Source organism: Peromyscus leucopus, chromosome 22 (assembly GCF_004664715.2).
Source record: "Peromyscus leucopus breed LL Stock chromosome 22, UCI_PerLeu_2.1, whole genome shotgun sequence".
Classification (NCBI taxonomy): domain Eukaryota; kingdom Metazoa; phylum Chordata; class Mammalia; order Rodentia; family Cricetidae; genus Peromyscus; species Peromyscus leucopus.
The window spans coordinates 16663462-16683205 of record NC_051081.1 but is presented as its reverse complement, the minus strand read 5'-3'; the positions used below and the strand labels follow the sequence as shown (position 1 = coordinate 16683205).

Genomic DNA, 19744 nt, shown 5'->3' with positions numbered 1-19744 from the left:
CATCCATAAGGCAGCTCCCCGGCATCTGTAACGCCAGCTCCAAGGGGTACACTGTCCTCTTCTGGCCTCCTCAGGAACCAGACACACGAGTGGTACACAGACATATATGCAAGAAAAACATTTAGACAAAATAAAAATATATATATATATAATATAAACACATATATAAAACATTTAGACACACAAAAAAATGAATCTTCTATTTTTTAAAAAAAAAAAAAGGAAAAGAAAGTCATCCAGGATGCTCACTTTGAAACCCTTGCCATTCCTAGTTTAGAAGAAGAATGTGAATCTTCCCTTTGCACACCTGCACTGAGAGCCAGGAACCTGGAGCTGTCCCAGGACGTGAAGCGGATGACAGCCGTGTTTGAGAAGCTGCAGACATACATCACCCTCCTGGCCCTGCCCAGTAAGTAAGACTGCTGCTCGGACTCAGTTGGAAGGACTCAAGAGGACAAGGAGCTGGAAGAGGGACATGGTTTAGCTTGGGAGAGTGAGCAGGGTATAAGATCTGGCATTCAGTGAGCAGAGGTAACGCAATTAAGGAGTAAAGGAGTTGAATGTTGTGTTTCGAAGTTAAGGTCACTAACCAGGCATTGAATGTAAACCCCCCTCCTCTTTTTTTTAAGTGGAGAAGGGTGAATCACAGTTGGTGAGGCCACTTGACTGCGGAAGCCGCAGGGGCCATTGTGACCCTTTGTTAAAGATACCCATTGTTTCCTTTTCACCTGATTAGAGAAAGACACTGAGGAAATTGAATGGACCTCAGTTTAATGATGTTTTAAAGACATCCATGGTTTTAGTTAGGCTTGGGGTCACATCTGTGTTCTCAGAACTCAGGAAGCTGAGGCAGTTTCCCAAGTTCAAGGCCAGCTTTGGCTGTAAAAGGGAGGGAGGGAAGGGGAGAGGAGGAAACTTCTATTCCAGCATATAAATGATAGCATAAAAGTGCTTGGTTTTTGTCTTTTTTATTCACAGTTACCTGCTGTACCTCTTCCCCATTGAAAGTCCAAGCCAGTAGCTTTCTGTGCACTCACTAATGTGGGCCTTCAGGGCAGGCCATTTAAACCATTCCCATCCCCTGAAGAAACCCTTTATTCTTTTTTTTTTTTTTTTAAAGATTTATTTATTTATTATGTATACAATATTCTGTCTGCACATATCCCCACAGGCACCAGATCTCATTACAGATGGTTGTGAGCCACCATGTGGTTGCTGGGAATTGAACTCAGGACCTTTGGAAGAGGGAGCAGTGCTCTTAACCTCTGAGCCATCTCTCCAGCCCGAAACCCTTTATTCTTTAGCTATGGCTTCCTATTCTGCCATTTCTCCTGGCTGTAGCCCTAAGCAGCTACTTTTCCGTTTCCTGTCTCCAGATTTACCAGATTCATAAATGGTAGCATTGTATGTAGTTTCGTATGTTTTCTTGCTTTCATGCAGTAAAGCATACAAGATTGATGCAAAATATAGCATGTATCCTTCCTTACTCTATTCTTTTTATTGCAGAATATTATTCCATTGTTTAGATTTACCAAATAGTATATGTATATCTATCAAAAATTTGGATTGTTCGACTATTAGGAATAAGGATGCTACAGATATCAATGTTTAAGTTTTTATACGGACTTATCTTTTCATTCTTTGGGGCCTGGGGCACACATCTGTCCCTAGGCGTATACATGCTGGATCATAAGGTAACGACACTGAACTGTTGGAGGAGTTACCGAGGCTCTGGCTCTTTTCCAAAGCACCGTCTTTTGCTTCCATGCTGCTTGAGAGTTAAACTCCTCATGTCCTCACTAACTTCTGCTGTCACAGGACTTGACCTCGGCCTCCTAGTGGCTCTGAAGTGACTCACTGCGTTTGATTGGCCCTTCCCTCTGTCCAAATGTGCCAGATGCCCCTTGGCCTGTTTGTTTATTTACTTTAGTGAAAAATCTGTTTGGATGTCTTCCTCACTTTCAGTTGGGTTGTTTGTCTTCTGTTGTTGAGAAATAACAGTTCTCTCTGCGTTCCACAGTCAGGTCTCTTGTTGGATATCTAATTGACAGCTTTTCTTCCGCTTCGTTCTCACTTTGCCTACAGCATCCTTTGAAGCACAGGGGTTTCTAACTTTGATGAGACCCAATTATCTGTTGACCTGTTATTTTCTTTCTGTTGGGGGGGTCACGCTTTTCCTTCGTATGTTAAAAACTTCTTATCGATTCCGAAGTTGTGAAGATGTGTTTTCTTCTAAGAGTTTTACAGTTGTATTGTGCACTCGGGTCTGTGATCCATGTTGAGTTCATTTGTGTGTGGCGGAAGGTGAGGGCTGGCCCGTCCTCTCCTGTGGCTGCCCAGCCCCCAGCCCATTTGCCGACAGTTCTTTCTGTTAAATGGGCTTGCACCCTCCTTGAAAGCCAGCTGGGCGAATGTGATGAGTTTACTCCTGGACTCGAGCGGGTGTCCCCGATCACTGTCTCCTGTGCCAGCCACCCACCATCTTGATGACTGTCGCTTTGTAGAGAGTTGAGATGAGGAAGTGACAATTCTCTCCCTTCTTCTTTTTCAAGATTCTTTCAGTTATTCAGGATCCCTTATATGAATTGTAGCATTGACTTGTTGGTTTCTACAATGTCAATTTCTTATTCATGGTACTTTGTTTGTTACAATAGCCCAGGAAACATAGAGAGCGTGGCCATCTTGGGCCCTCTGATCCACGAGCAGTTATTTCTTTAAGAATGTAGTTTTCAGAGCCTTGGTTTGAAGGGCCCTCCTTCACATTCGCCTTCCTACTCAGACCCTGGCTTAAGCTTCTCTCATGGCTGGGTAATTGCTCTGGGGTTTTCGGAAGGCCTTGGGGCATGCATCACTCAGAGGCTGATTGCATTAAATACGGACGCCTTCCGAGTTGTAACATTTAACTAGCTCATAGCATTTTTGAGGTTAGTGTTTGTAATTTTGACCCCAGGAGGCCTGTTCCTTTTCACAGCCTGTAGTTTAGTTAATGAATTGGCGTTTCTTCTCTCTCTCTCCTGGAGAGCCACAGCTTGAACTTCTCATGTATTGCAAGTGAAATCATTTCCTTTGAGAAAAGGCCTGAACCTAAGGCTGCTCCTCCCTAGAGCTAACTCTCAGAGCCACGTCCATGTGTTGGGCACAGTAGTGTCACCGCCACATCGGGTCTTTTGGCTCGCCTCTTTCAGAGTGGAACTCCCGGTGATGAGCCACGGCAGTGGTGACAAGGACCACACATTCTCAGCAGCCCTTGTTCAAGGCAGAGTCTCATCTCAGAAGTAGGGGCTCAGGTGAGGGAAGGAACCCCTCCCCACTACTTGGCCATACTTGATCAGAACTTGGCCTCAGCAGCCATTGGCTGGGAGAAAGGGGAGAAATCCTGCCGTGGCTGGGAGACAGGAGAGGGACGGCTGTGTGCTGGGCTGTGTGAGACTTGTCACAGACTTGTGCTGTTTCTTCTGAGTTGTTACTGATTTTTCTCGTGTGTGTGTGTGTGTGTGTGTGTGTGTGTGTGTGTGTGTGTGTGTGTAGGGGTGTGTGTAGGGGTGTGTGCACACACATGTGCAGGATATGTGTAGCTATGCGTTTGTGTGTGAGGGGGTAGGGTGTAGGCATGCTTCTGCCACACTGTGGAGGTCAGAAAACGACTTGTGGGAATCAGTTTTCTCCACTCTCCGGGATTCTGGGATCAAGCTCAGGTTCCCTGGCTCGATGGCAATGCCTTCACCCGCTGGGCCGTTTTACTGGCCTTCCTTTGGCTTCTTAATCACTAAAAAGTGTGCCGAGAGATGCCTATCAGTTGGATGAGCCTGCATCCCCTACCACCATTGGTGAACGGATGTGCAGAGGCTTGGAACCATTCTTTCTGACATGTGATAAGCAGACTTGGTTCTCTGTGGTCCCCGGGGCATGGAAGAAGGTGGGCGGGCGGTGAGCTTTGGGGGAAATGCTCACATGTCTCGTGTCTGGCTTTTCCAGGTACAGACCCAGATGGGCTCCTTCGGGCAAACTACACTTCGGTCTTAACCAACCTCGGCGCTGCTCTGCATGGGTTTCATGATGTCATGAAAGGTGAGCCTTGAACCAGAACCCGAGTCGGAGGAAACCTTCATTTTCCAGATCTGCCTGCCAAGGGTTACAGACCCAGAAAAGGCTGAGCAGCCCTTGGTGTTCGTGGAAGCCCACAGCGCGGCCTTCTGCTCTTCCAGTTGCTTCTCTTCTGAAAGTGAACGCGGTGCTGAGGGGAGGTCGGCATTTCGCTCAGAGCTTCACCGGATCTGACCCCGGGTGGGGGCGGCGGGGGCCACACCAGACATGCCCTTCAGGGGCACTCGGCAAAACCTGCTACACTTGTTAGGGCAGCAGCAGGAAGGAAGTAAGGGAACGGAGGCCAGTGTGTCTGGAAAGAGTATACTAGTGCACCGTTGTCCTGTGGAGGTTGGTTGGTTTGTTTATCTTTTTGAGACTGTGTGGTCTTGGCTACCTGGAACTCTATGTAGTTCCAGCTAGCCTGTGATCTTCCTGCCTCTGCCTCTGGAAGACCAGGGCTGTAGCCATGTACCTCCTGCCCAGCATTCCCCTAGCGTCCGTGGTTTTGTTTTGTTTTGTTGTTGCTCAGTGCTGGGGCTCGAACCCTGGACCTTGTACATTGTATTTAAGTGTTCTGACACTGAGCTACTTTCCAAGCTCATATTTTGGTATTTAAAATGCCTGTTTTAAATCTGGTCTTGTTGAGCCTAACTTTAAGGAATAAAGTTTTAGGAGTGGTAGCTCACACCTTTAATTCTAGCGCTGAGAGGCAGAGGCAGGAAGATCTCTGAGCTCTAGACCAGCCTGGTCTACAGAGACAGTCCCTGTGTCAAGAAATAAATAAAAATAAATAAATCTCTGTTTTAAGGTCTTGTTCAGTTCTTATTTGGTTCTGTGCTTTTAAGAACATAGTTGGCTAAAGGGTTGGGAAGGAAGCCCCCCCCCCTTTTTTTTTTTTAGTTTTTCGAGACAGGGTATCTCGGTGTAGCCTTAGCCATCCTAGAACTCACTTTGTAGACCAGGCTGCCCTTGAACTCACAGAGATCCGCCTGCCTCTGCCTCCCAAGCCTTTAAGGCTTTTCTTACACTTCTTGAGCCACTCTGAATTGAAAATGATCTGTGGCTCTGTGTTGCTTCTAGAAGCCCCGTCCCCTCCCGCTTTCCCTTCTGAAACGTGGGAAGGGGGAAGGTGCAGGAGCTGTTGGAAGGGTCTCAGCCCAGGTGCCTGGACAGCTCCCTGTGCTGTTGAGAGTTAGTGACTAATTTTACAGGAAATAGTTTTTTAATGTGGAAGTGTTTTGTATAATGTGTAGGGTATTATACATTATAATTAGTGCCCCCTCAAGATTGGCATGTCATAATGTCTTTATTTATATTGCTATTCTGATTCAGCAGTTACATCCTAAGGACCTGAAAAGATTTAGAAACATTAGCATGCTTTGTTTGTACATTTCCTGAGGTCAGGATGCTGCTGAGTGGCCCAGGACAAAGCGTGTCTTTTTTCCCGTTTGGTGAGAGATTGTGGGAGAGTCGGGACCTCCTGGGCCCCGTGTTTCTCCTCCTTTGGCTTATTTCTAGTTTTTAATTTAGTGTGCCAAATAACGAGTTTCAGTATGACATTTTCAAACTTCTTTCTGCTCTTGAAAATGAACATAAAAAAGAAAATGGGAAACGTGAAGGATGCTGGAAAGTGATTATAGGGCCTCGTTGCTAGGGTTACAGTTTCAACCTGCCTCCTTCCCTAGCTTGGAAGACTGCTGTGTCGTGAGAATGCAGAGTGCGTGTTAACAGGCATTAGCAGAAGCATCTTTCTGTTGTTGTTTAGGTGTTTTTGTTTTTTGTTTTGGTCAGGATCTCACCCTGCAGCCTAGGTTGGCTTCAAATTTGTGATCCTGCCTCAGCCTCCTGAGTATGGAATTATAGGTCTGCACCACAATGCCTGGTGGAACCTTGGGTTTTTTGTTTGTTGTTGTTTGTTTGTTTTTGAGACAGGGTTTCTCTGTGTAGCTTTGGAGCCTGTCCTGGAACTCTGAAGACCAGGCTGGCCTCGAACTCACAGAGATCCGCCTGCCTCTGCCTCCCAAGTGCTGGGATTAAAGGCATGCGTCACCGCCACCCAGCGGAACCTTGGTTTTTAAGACAACTTTTGTGGCAACTTTATACCCTCCTGCTTTTCCGGAATAATAATTGCTTGGTCTACTTTGGACGCAGGGAGGAAGTTCAGGTAGTTGGGTTGGTATATTGTTAGTGTAAAAAAAGCATGGGAGTTGTCTTAGGGCTCTATTGCTGTGAAGAGACACCATGTCCATGGCACTCGTATAAAGAAAACATTGAATTGGGACTCGCTTACAGTTCCAGAGGTTCAGTCCATTATCAGTCCTCATGGTGGACATGGCAGCATGCAGGCAGACATGGTGCTGGAGCAGGAGCTGAGAATCTTACATCTTGATCTGTAGGCAATAGGAAGTAAAGTAAGACACTGGGTGTGGCTTGAGCATAGGAGACCTCAAAGCCCACCCCCACAGCGACACACTTCCTCCAACAAGGCCTTACCTCCTAATACTGCCACTCCCTCTGGTGGTTAATTTTCTTTCAAACCACCACAGGAGTTATCAAAATGTGTTTTTTATGTAGAATCAGGGTAAAAGTGTTCATCACCAGAACTGAATTTGATTCCTAGGACCCACATGATAATAGGAGAGAACTGTCTACTGCTTCAGACAGTCACTTGATCTCCACATACATGCTATGGATGTATGCACACACACACACACACACACACACACACACACACACACACACACAGGTGCGTGCGCACACATGCACACACAGACGCACACACAGACGCACGCACACACAGCGTTAGGTAAAATGCAAGCGAATTGATCTTTTGATAGTGTTGTGTGTGAGAGGATTATTTGCTTTTCGTTTGGGAGCTCTGATGCAAGTAGCCTCATAGGAGACCGAGGAATATACTAGGAAAAAAGCCTATGGTTTAGATCATGTCATTCCTGTGGGATTTTTTGGAGTTACATTGGATGTCTGGACAGACCTGAGTAAGGAAAGGCTCTGGATCTAGTGAGGAGATGACAGCAGCCCTGGGAGAATTGCAGCCTGCCGCAGTGGCCTAGTTCTCCGTGTGGCATCTGTGTCACAAGCACCGGAAGGGCCTTCCGACCAAGGCGGCCCGCCAGGGGCCGTGTACCCATGGTTTCAGCCAACTGTCGAGTCACATTCTCAGTCGATGAAGCAAGAAAATGTCTGCTTTAGGGGCTGGCAAGTTTTATAGCACATGTTGACTGAATTTTTATATACTTGGATATCATATGAATATGTAGAGGAGAATCATTTATTTTCAAACATATTGAATGTAATAGTAATGTGCCAATCTGATGGTGCCTTCATAGTGACAACTGAAAGGTCATACTTAGAGATCAGAGGTAGAGCTTGCTGGGCTGGTTTTGATCCCTCGTACTGAAACAAAAATACTTACATAAGATGGAAAGTTGGCTGAGGGATACAGAGAATCTCTGTCACTTTTCTCTGAGAGCTGCCTACAGGGGCTGGAGGGGTGGTTCAGTGGTTAAGAGCACTTGCTGCTCCGTCATGAGGACCAGTGGAATCCCAGCACCCACATCAGGTGGCTCACAAATGCTTGTGATTCCAGCTTCATGGGCTCCAATACCCTCTTCTGCCTCCTTGTGCACCTGTACACGCATGTGTGCATGTACTCAGACAGACACATGTGCGTGCACGCGCACACACACACACACCCCTCTTCCTATTCACTTTGGTCAGCTGATACAGCACAGTCTTGATCCTTGGGATCATTGCTTTCAAATGCACTTAGTAAACCCGGAAGCCTAGCTGTGAGAATGGAGCAGGCTGGCTAGCAGCGTGTGACTGGAATGTAAATAGTAATGTTTGCATCTCACTGGTTTTCTTACAGACATTTCCAAACATTACAGTCAGAAGGCCTCCATAGAGCATGAGCTCCCAACAGCAACCCAGAAGCTGGTAACCACTAATGACTGCGTCCTGTCGTCAGCGATGGCTCTAACGAACGGAGCAGGAAAGGTCAGTGTGCCCGGCTTAGCCCAACCTCAGTTCAGCCCTGGAACGTGCTCCTTTGAAAAAGTGACCAGAAAATGGATCTGTACAAGCATTGTGGGTGTAAGGTCTGTCCGTGTGTGTGGCAGGGACGGGGAGGAGGCTAGGGTTGAACCAGGGTCCTGGGCATGGTAGGCAGCCACTCTGCCACTTCTGCATCCCCAAACCTTAAGGTCTTTCCTTTTTTCTTTTTTAAAACAATTTACTTTTTTCACCATTACCCAATATCTTTCCCCAAGTTTTCTTCAGTTGAACTGTTTGTGCAATATTTAAAACGCTGTTCAGCATTATGGTGAATGAGTGGGTCACTCACTGTCTTTTAAACCTTCCAAAGTAGTTTTCAATTTTTACTTTAGATACAAAGCAGTGGTTTCATTGTGATATTTCTCACACATCTGTCGTTGTACTTTGATAGTGTTCACCCACATTCCCTCTTATCCCCAGTGCCTTCCTCTCCCCCTGGTGTCTTCCCTCCCCTAAACAGTTCTCTTCTGGCTTTCATCACACACACACACACACACACACACACACACACACACACACACACACACACACACTATAAAAGAGAAGCTTTCTTTCTTCTTTCGATTTGCCGGGGAGCGTTCATGCTCTGGCACAGCTGGAAAGGTCAGAGGACGGCCTGTGGGAGTGAGACTTTCCTTCCACCCGTGGACCCTGTTGAACTCGGGTCGTCACGCTGGGCAGCAGACCGCGTTACCCCTGAGCCACCCCCCCAGCCCTGAGCACTGATTCTATTGAACACTACCTGGATTAGATAGTTTCCTTATCTGTGACCAGATGGCTTGCAGGAAGCAATTAAATGGAGAGGAGGTTTAGTTTTTCATTGCTTTATTTTTGAGTTTTTTTAAAAGATTTATTTATTGTTTATAAGTATTCTGCCTGCATGTGTCCCTGCACACCAGAAGAGGGCACCAGATCTCATTACAGATGGCTGTGAGCCACTATGTGGTTACTAGGAATTGAACTCAGGTCCTCTGGAAGAGCAGCCAATGCTCTTAACCTCTGAGCCATCTCTCCAGCCCTGTTTTCAAGATTATAATGTAATTACCTCATTTCTCTCTTCCCTTCCTCCCTCAAGCCCTCTTACTCACCACTCTTTGCTCCCTTCCACATCCGTGGCCTCATTTTTCATTAATTATTGTTACATGTGAATCTATCCCTGAGTATAACCTGCTCATGAAGCAGAGTAAGGAAGAAAAGACCAGTTACTAGATCCTGATTTATTGATCTGTTTAGTGATTTACTTAAAACACTGCTTGTACTGCCTTTTTTCCAAGCATGCCGTCACCTGCTCCCCGGGACAGAGTGGCCTGGAGAAATGCCGAACCGTGGGTGGTTGTCCTTCACAACCTGCCGACGGCCATGTATACCTCTATAGAAACCGCCCCACTTGTGTTGACAGTGTACAAAGAGAGTGCAAACTGGGATTGAGGCCTTCAGGAGCTGGCTCCAGTCCCCCGGTGACATCGCGTCTCTCCCACTCTCCTGGGTGTCAGGGTACTTACTCCAGGAGGGTTCCCACCGCTGCCCTCAGTCTGTATAATGTTATACATGTGTGTGTTCAGGGCTGACCACTGGTATCGGGTCACCAACTGGTGTGCTCTTCCCTGGGGAGGACCATTTCTCCCGCTCTGAGCCTTCCTCAGTTGCCTGGAGTTCTTTGTGTGGGGTTGAGTTCTCATGGTCTTTCCCCTGTCCACTTTGGAATGTCTCTTGCTGTATTTGGCTCATGGTGTGAGGAGATACATCTGCCGTGGTGGGTCCGTGGCAGTGAGGCCCGTGGAGCTGGTGACATCGCATCTGCAGGCAGGAGGCAGGAGACCTGCAGGGACTAGCAAGCCTGTTACCATGAGGTCCTCCCCAGGGGCTGCTTCCTCCAGCGAGACCCCATACCCTGACGTTTCCACAGCCTCCAAACACCACCACCCGTGACTAAATGTTCACTCACGTGGGCCGTATAGTACCTACCCTGAGGTTTACTTGATACTGTAAAAAAAAAAAAAAAAAATATGTAAAGCATGTAGATGATTACAGTTTGGTTGCTTAGTTTTGAGCAATGTTTGTCAAGGTAGAACCTGCACAAATCACTTTCTCATACTAACCAAGATAGAACATCTGCTAGTGTATCCAGGACTTCTTTTTGTAGCAAGGATATTTAGCCAGACATTTCTTTATATCACCACTTCGTGCAGCACTGTAGAATTCAAAATCATAGCTCAGCAAAATTATGTTAGGGTCTTTGTAGCTGCTACATAGACGGAACAAATACTAAATCCATGAATGACAAGAATCTGCGTGTTTAGTCTTGTTTTCTGTTCTATTAACAAGTTAAGATTTCACAGAACTAAGTTTAGGTAGAGAGTACATGTCTAAGATGCTTATGTTGTATCTATTCTGTTAGGATATGAGATATTCAAAGTTAACATAAAAAAAAAAACCCAAACATAGATAGTTTGAGACCAGTACAGAAGTTATAGTTTATGAGAAACAGCTGGGCATGGTACACACCTTTAATCCAAGCACTTTGAGGACAGAGGCAGGCTGATCTCTGTGAGATAAAGGCTAGCCTGGTCTCCATAGTGAGTTCTAGGCCAGCCAAAGCTGCATAGTGAGATCCTGATTCAAAAGAAAAAGTCAGTCACCTACAGAGGGACAGAAACTAAACAGAGCGGGCGTGTCTGAAGTCTTCTCATTTACCGGGTGTCTCATTTCTATCACACATTGTGAAGGTATTTGCAAATACATAGGTGCAGGCTTTGGGTCAGGTGTTGAAATTTCATTTCCATTCAGACTGCTCTGAGACTTTGTCTTAGTCACTGTTGGATTGCTGTGATGAAGCACCATGGTAATTTAGGAAGCATTTAACTGGGGTGGGCGAGCTTACAGTTTCAGAGGGCTGGTCCATGATCATCTGGTGGGGAACTTGGTGGCAGGTGTGGGACTGGAGCAATAGCTGAGAGCTTACGTATGAGCTGAAAGTTGCAGGTAGACACCCCTGGTGACACTCCTCCTCCAACAAGTCCATACTTCTCCAACAGGGCCACACCTCCTAATCCTTCCCAAATAGTTCCGCTAACTGGGGACCAAACATTCAGGCATAAGAACCTAGGGGGCCATTCTCATTCAAACCACTGCAGAACTGTGAGGCAGGTATTTAGATCACTGTTGGAAAACAGAATGCTTTCTTGTCATGCTGTGTTTAGATTGCATCCTTCTTCAGCAACAACGTGGACTACTTCATTGCTTCACTGAGCTATGGGCCCAAGACAGCCAGTGGATTCATTAGTCCCCTTTCAGCTGAATGCATGCTACGGTACAAGAAGAAGGCTGCTGCCTACATGAAGGCTTTGAGACAGGTTTGTGTGCGGCTGCTAACAGTCACTCGTGTGCTTGCTTGGGATCGTGGGTTGGGGTGTGCACCATTGCAAGCATGTCCTTTCTGTGTTTCTTTTGGAACATGGGAAGCACTCACAGACTTTCAGTCAGTGGTTCCCTTCTGCAGAATCAGTCCTCAAGACACCAGCTAGATAGCTCTAGGGCGCCAGCTACCCTTACACATGGCTAGGGCTGCCCCCGAGAAGAGATGGGGTGGGAGAACTGTAAGTCAGGCCAACATCCGACTCTTAGTGGTCCACACATGTGCCTGCAGGGTGTTTACAGGGGCTACAGCAGTGTTAATGCTGTAGATAGATGGTGAAAAGTCAGGATTGGCCGTTCAATGCTCATCGGCCAAAGGAAACCTCAATGAACCATGAAGCGTTCTTCATGTAGTATAAAACTCTATGCTTCATTCAGGCAGGAATACAGTGGGCACCACATACAGAGTGACAGACAGATCCCTGAAATATTCTGAATGCAAAAAGCAAATTGTAGAGTGGAACTTAGATTTAAGAAAATGGCAAGAAATTCTATACAATGTGCATAGATCTATAGAAATGCTTATAAAATGTACAAAGGGCCCAGGCATACATATCAAGCTGGTAATTATGGTTACCCCTGAAATGAATCTGAAATCATGGATGATTTGCCTGGAGTGTTCTACTTTAAGACTGTTTATATGTGTTGTGTAGTAGAAACGCTAAAACACAAACTAGACTCACTATATGTAGCACTGCATACAACAGTGAAAACCATTACACATTCATGGAATGAAATACTGGAGAGCCATCAGAATAATGACCGTCAGCTCGGGGTAGTGGCCCATGGCTACAATCATTAATAATGGTTTATATCATACATATGTATTATGTGTATAAAATATGTATGGAATATATACAATGCATCGGGGGGTAGGAGCTTCTAAAAGAATACATTCAAACAGGAGATACATTTTGATTTCATAGTCTCTGTGTACACATGTACTACAGTCAGTGTTTTGCATTTAGACATAGTCTAACAAAGGGAAGAGTCACATGTGGGTGGTAAGATTAGGGGTAAAATAATGTGTTGCTTCATTTTCTGATTTTTTTCAGTGACCACATATTCTTACTATAGTTAGAAAAAATTATAAATATATTTCATTTTTTTTCTACTTCTACTAGTTCAGTGTTCCAGACTACGCTCAGGACTGCCACCTGTTTATACATAAGCTTGGTGTTCGTCTGGCTCAGAGAGCAGTTCCGTATTGTTTTCATGTGCATGTCTCTGTTGACAAGTCAGATAGGGAGGCTTTTCATGGTCATCATTTGTTCTGTCTGTTCTCTGTTGAAGTCTGTTTTAAAATAAAAATTCCTAGCTAAAATGGAAAGAGTTCCCTATATATTAAGAATTTTAAAGAATATTTTAAATTTATTCCTTGACAGTTCTTACATATATATAATGTGCCAAGGACATATCCATCCCTACCTCTCCTGAATACTCTACATTAAGAATTTTAATCATGTTTCGTGTTTATATAGAAAATATTTTCTACCGTTTTGGTATGGTATTTTTTCTTTAGAATAGAGAATTTTAGGTTTTCCGTACTTTGAATGGCTGAGGTGGGAGCCGTGTGCACGTGCCGTGGCATGTGTGTGGAACTTTGAGGACAGCCTGGAGGAGTCCTCCCCCTCACCACGTGGGTCCTGGGATCGAACTCAGGTTGTCAGCCTTGATAACAAGTGTCTTAGCCTGCTGAGCCATTCACCACCCTACGGGTTTTGGTCCTATGTTATTCAACAGGTCTTTTTCCTGGTTGGTTGTTTGGTTGGTTGGTTTTTGTCTTTGCTTTATTTTCTTTCTTTTTTCTCCCCAATAGATCTTTTTCTGCTGTGCTGGTCATTCTCACCCAAAGCCCCTTCCCCCAAGGTTATAGAAACATGCAGCTATATATTTTCATCTAACTTTGAGTAGTTCATCTCACACTGGTCATGATGAAATGTGAAAGAAGCCCCTTGCTCTTTCTCTGACCGTCCCTGGCCCTGTCAGGCCTTCCTGTCTTCACTGAGCTGGAAGCAGCGTTTGTCACAGGAGGTTTGTCTGTGCTTTATCTGCTCCTGTTTCCTGTCCTGCCTCCGCCTGTGTTCTGGTACACGGGCACAGAGCTAGAGTTGGAGAGGTGTATACAGTTGCCATGACGATGTCCTGTTTCCATTCTCCTTTTCAAATGCGTTTTTCTTTTCACACGTAAGGAAGGACGCGGTCTGTGTTGGCAAGCGGCGTGGTCTATGGCGCACGCTTCTCAGCGTTCTTACTTTGTGTGTGGACCCTTTCATGACCCTGCGCTTTCCCCCAGCCCCTCGCAGAGTCCGTGCCTTACGGGGAAGCAGTGGCGAACCGCCGGGTTCTGCTCAGCTCGACTGAGAGTCGGGAAGGCCTCGCCCAGCAGGTATGGCACCGCAAACATCACGGAGTTTGGTAAAAAGCACAAGTGGTCCACCCTGCGGACAGGTTTTGAGGTGTATAGACGATGAGTAACACCGAGGCTGTAGAAGGTTTTGAGGTGTATAGACGATGAGTAACACCGAGGCTGTAGAAGGTTTTGAGGTGTATAGACGATGAGTAACACTGAGGCTGTGGAAGGTTTTGAGGTGTATAGACGATGGGTAACACCGAGGCTGTAGAAGGGTTTGAGGTGTATAGACGATGAGTAACACCGAGGCTGTAGAAGGTTTTGAGGTGTGTAGACGATGAGTAACACCGAGGCTGTGGACGGGTTTTGAGGTATATAGACGATGAGTAACACCGAGGCTGTGGAAGGGTTTGAGGTGTATAGACGATGAGTAACACCGAGGCTGTAGAAGGGTTTTGAGGTGTATAGATGATGAGTCACACCGAGGCTGTGGAAGGTTTTGAGGTGTATAGACGATGAGTAACACCGAGGCTGTAGAAGGTTTTGAGGTGTATAGACGGTGAGTAACACCGAGGCTGTAGAAGGTTTTGAGGTGTATAGATGATGAGTAACACCGAGGCTGTAAAGGACAGGGCGGAGGGAGACTCCTCCTTTCCTTCTGCAGTCAGTTGAGTGGGGGAAGTAGATTGCGTGGAAGGTACTATTTCTTTCAAAAATTGGTATAAACTGATCCAGTTTAGGTTTTGTCAGAGATTTATTTAAATAACTTTAACTTTAACATCTGATTTATTTTTAATTTGGGGGAACACTCCTTATAGGACTAGAAAAAATGGCATAGTCGTTAAGAACACTGGCTGCTTTTCCAGAGGACCCTGGTTCGATTCCCAGAGCAGCTCACAACTGTCTGTAACTCCAGTTCTAGGGGATCCGATGTCCTCCTCTGGCCTTCGTGGACATTGATGTGGGCGCTGGGAACCAAACTTCAGTCCTGTGCAAGAACAGCCAGTGCTCCTAACTGATGAGGGCACTCTCCACCAACACAGCTACTTTTTCAAAAAAGTATAACATACAGAAAAGTGGACAGATCCCTAATGCATGCCACAGCTTTTACAAGTAAACACACTATTGTAACCAGGACCTAAAGTTCTAAAGACTGTGTGTGTGTGTGTGTGTGTGTGTGTGTGTGTGTGTGTGTATACACGCGCTTCACTGTGTCAGGTGTGCCTCAACAATTACTTCCCAAAGGCCCCTCTGTAACGTGGTTGCCCCTTGTCTGCATTCTGACACCACAGATTGGCTTTGTTTCTCTCTTTTTCTAATTAATTTTTCCTGGACTGGTTTTGTTGGCCGATACGGAGTTTTCATAAGTGAAATTATACCGTGTAGCGCATATATGCTCTTTCAGGCCTGACCTGCACTCATCGCCCATGAGGAAAGCCCCCATGTCCCCCAGACACCCAGCTTTGTGCTTTTTGAATTTTAGTAAAGTAAAAGAATGTTTAGCTCCAGGGACAAGCCTCTGTGACCATAGTTTAGTCCAGCGTTTCTCTGACTCTCGGTTTCTGCTTTTGCTGTTTTCTGCCTTGGTGTCTTTTTCCTGGATTTCAGGAATTCTGTATGCGATTTGAGTATCACAGAAACACGTCTGTCCATGAAGGATCCTTCATGTGTTCAGGGAGCATGTCTGTGTTGGATGCTCCTCATAACCTTCTCCACCCTTTGAACGTCTCTTTCACTCTCTGTGCAGGGCCATGGAGGCCAGAGGAGTCTTGAGCTACTGGTGTTTCTCAGGCACTGCCCACCCCCACCCCAAGAGAGAGCTAGCCTGGCCGGCAACTCACCGTGTAGGCTCCGGAGAGCTCCGGGGCCCCACACCTCAGAGTGGGGGTTGTTTGTTAGGATGAGTTCTGGGCAACAAACCCAGACCCACACTTCCTGACTGAGCTGTCTTCCCATGAAGTCCTCTGATGGATACAGATTTTTAAATAGTTGGCTCAGTTTCTGAATTTAGGGTTGTTCCTTTGGTGTCCAATATAAGAATTTCCATTGTTTTTACCTTCTGTCCCTGTCATTCTCTAAGGTGGAAAATCCTTCTACTTTTTCAGGTTCAGCAGAGTTTGGAAAAGATTTCTAAACTGGAGCAGGAAAAGGAACATTGGATGTTAGAGGCACAGTTAGCCAAAATCAAGCTGGAGAAAGAAAACCAGCGGCATGCAGACAGGCTGAGGAGTACAGGCAGTGCGCAGCTGCTTGGGCCGGCCCAGGAGAACGCCACCGTGTCCACTGCTCCCTGCCAGGAGGAGGCTGCAGCGAAGGCCCTGTCAGAGCCCGTGCAGAGTGCCAGTCTGGTGAGTGTCTTCCTGCTTGCCCTAGCCCACGGTTTATTTCAGTGCTAACTGATAAGACCCAGGCTGTTCCGTTCCTGTTCCTATAACCAAATGGCAGAAAGAGCCGGAGGCTGGGAAGTCCAAGAGCCAGTGTCTTCCTGGTTCACTGCTGGCTGCCTTTCCAATCATGCTGCCCCATGTAGAAGGGGTGGACCAGCCTCCCCGGTCTGTTTTGTAAATGTCCAGTAGGCCATCTCCAAGGGCCTTCTAATTCCATCACGGGCGAATTTGGGAGAGATGCAAACAAGCCCATCTGAATCACATGTCAGGTTCCCTGTACTTTAAATAGAGGTGGCTTGTCTCCTTCAGGAAGTAACTCCGTTAAATTACAGAAGAGTTTACTGGATGGCCACGTGGCCAGAGCTGTGTGTCTGGAGAAGATGCGGTAAGTCAAATCTAGGATGATTCTGCTTCTCTTTAAAAACAGTTCCAAGGTGGAGTTGTGTTTCCAGCCAATGACCAATACCTAACCTTCTAGTTACCTTGTTTTTCGGTCTTCGTTTGGAATTTTCTAGCCCACTCCCATCCTCTCTGCCCTGAGGACTGAACCCAGGGCCTTGCACTTGCTAGGTGAGTGCTCTATCACTGAGCTAAGTTTCCAGCCCCACAAGTACCTAAATTTGCTAGAATGACCACTAACCCACTTTAAAAGAATTCCATAGCGTGTCCCAGAAAGTCAAAGCTCAGAATGTGCATGTAACATATAACCCCTCGGACACACTCTCTTCTGTCCGGGGTCCCCAGGCAGACGTCTCACAGCCTCACGTTCCCTGCCTTCTTTTTAACTGTTGTGACTCAGAAGGTAAAGAAACAGCCCTCTTGGCATTACTGAATTCATGATTATATTTTATCAAGTTTTCTAGTTACAACACTCTGTCTGTAATTGAAAAAGAAAATAGAAAGTCAAGAAAAGGAGAAATCAGAGAGGGAAGGTGTCAGAGTCAGCAGTCCGGGCAGGGTGTGGAGCCGAAGAGAGCTGTGATGCTCCACAGGATGCAGTGCTCAGGTGCACGCTGATGCTGCTGGCTCACTGATGCCACCACTGTCCTGGTGTGTCTCAGACTTAGCTGCAGCCAGTGGAGCGCACGCATGACAGGTGTGTCAGCCTGTGGCTATGGGTGACAGGTGTACAGGTGTGGTTATAAACTCCAGAGCAGTGGTTCTCAACCTTCGTAATGCTGCAGCCCTTTACTACAGTTCCTTACATTGCAGTGACTGCCAGTTAGACAGTTATTTCATTGCTACTTCATAACTGTAATTTTACTACTGTCTGAGTTAGGGTTCCTATCGCTGCGAAGAGACACCATGACCACAGCAACTCTTATAAAGGAAAACCTTTAATTGGGGTGGCTCACCTATTCAGAGATTTAGTCCATTATCACCATGGTGCAACATGGCGGCATGCAGGTAGACACGGTGCTGGAGAAGGAGCTGAGAGTCCCACATCTTGATTTGCAGGCAGCAGGAAAAGAATGCCACACTCAGCATGACTTGCTCTTCTGAGACCTTAAAGCCCACCCCCTAGTGACACACTTGATCCGACAATGCCACACCTACTCCAGCAAGGTCACACCTCCTAATAGTGCCCCTCTCTATGAGTCTGTGAGGGCCATGTTCTTTTAAACCACTCTCATGAATTGTAATGTAAATATCTGATACTGACCCCCAAAGTTTGAGATATGCTGCTTTAGAGGACCACCTTCGTGTTTTTTAGTAAATGTTAGTATTTAGGATAAAGTGTTATAATGTCAGTGGCTTAGTTTGTTTTTATTACATTTTATTTATCACATGGAGTTGTTCAGAGTGAGGGAGGGTAAAGTGCGGATTTAGCAAGGAGACTCCACATAGTTAGTAGTTAAAGGTTTATTTTGGGGTAACTTACAGCCAGTAAAGGGGTCGGTTACAGGATCTGGGAGAGGTGAGGTGCAGTCCGGCGTGGTTCTCTGGAGAACTCTGACTTGGTCTACAGTCCAGCATCCAGGATCACGAGGAGCCAAGAGGACCAGCATGTATGGATCTCAGGTCTTAAGGCTCCCATCTTGGCCACGCCCCAGGGGCAGGACATAGGTAGGCGTGGCAGTTATGGACTGCTTCACTAGGGACAGTGCTTCAAGGTCAAAGCTGGAACAGCTACCCACTACAAGAGGGGAGCGGAGGTCATAGACAAGAGGTTTCCACCTTCTACCATGTGGGACTTGGCAATCAAAGTCAGGTCCTCAGGCCTGGTGCCAAGTGCCTTTACCCACTGAGCCGTCTTGCTGGCCCTGCAGCTTTCTTTTAAATAGTTTAGAAAAAAACACATTCATATAAAATGGTAAAGTAAGTGCAGCATGTTTTTACTGAATTAAATAGTAGATGTGTGGATGAGACACCCAACAGATACCAGAGTTTAAAATCTGTCCAAGGATAGTTTGACTGTGAGCAGCCCTAGTCACCCTTGAGTTACTGAAGGAACCACTTCTAGAGGTAGCCTCATCAGTGGGTCTGACTGTTCTCCACTGTCTGACTGTTCTCCAGTCTGACTGTTCTCCACTGTCTGACTGTTCCCCACCGTCTGGCTGTTCCCCACCGTCTAGCTGTTCCCCACCGTCTGACTGTTCCCCACCGTCTGACTGTTCCCCACCGTCTGACTGTTCCCCACCGTCTGACTGTTCCCCACCGTCTGGCTGTTCTCCACCGTCTGGCTGTTCCCCACCGTCTGACAATTCTCCACTGTCTGACTGTTCTCCACTGTCTGACTGTTCCCTACTCTCTGTCTGTTCTCCACTCTCTGGCTGTTATCCACTGACTGTTCTTCATTGTCTGTTTCCCTCTGTCTGACTGTTCTCCACTGTCCGACTGTTCCCCACCATCTGGCTGTTCCCCTCTGTCTGACTGTTCTCCACTGTCCGACTGTTCCCCACCGTCTGACTGTTCCCCACCGTCTGGCTGTTCCCCACCGTCTGACTGTTCCCCATCGTCTGACTGTTCCCCACCGTCTGACTGTTCCCCACTGTCTGACTGTTCCCCACCGTCAGACTGTTCCCCACCGTCTGACTGTTCCCCACCGTCTGACTGTTCCCCACCGTCTGACTGTTCCCCACCGTCTGACTGTTCCCCACCGTCTGACTGTTCCCCACCGTCTGACTGTTCCCCACCGTCTGACTGTTCCCCACCGTCTGGCTGTTCCCCACCGTCTGGCTGTTCCCCACCGTCTGGCTGTTCCCCACCGTCTGGCTGTTCCCCACCGTCTGGCTGTTCCCCACCGTCTGGCTGTTCCCCACCGTCTGACTGTTCCCCACCGTCTGACTGTTCCCCGCCGTCTGACATTCCTCCACCCCCTACATCCCTTCTTTCCTTTCACTTACACTTGTGCTGGCTGTGGAGTTGGTGGTGGCCAGGAAGTATCCATGGTTCCAGACTAGCCCATTTGCCAGCCTGGGTCTGGAAA

General features: G+C 46.8%; 1 protein-coding gene across 1 annotated transcript in view; it reads left to right on the top strand.

Moving 5' to 3' along the window:
* The window catches only part of Ppp1r21 (protein phosphatase 1 regulatory subunit 21), a 64469-nt gene that overhangs the window by 29588 nt on the left and 15137 nt on the right, over window positions 1-19744 (top strand). Inside the window, exons 12-17 of the mRNA XM_028893063.2 lie at window positions 273-409; window positions 3976-4068; window positions 7976-8103; window positions 11361-11513; window positions 13871-13963; window positions 16033-16275. Of these exons, the coding sequence (XP_028748896.1) occupies window positions 273-409; window positions 3976-4068; window positions 7976-8103; window positions 11361-11513; window positions 13871-13963; window positions 16033-16275 (847 nt within the window). The remainder of the gene's footprint in view (window positions 1-272; window positions 410-3975; window positions 4069-7975; window positions 8104-11360; window positions 11514-13870; window positions 13964-16032; window positions 16276-19744) is intronic.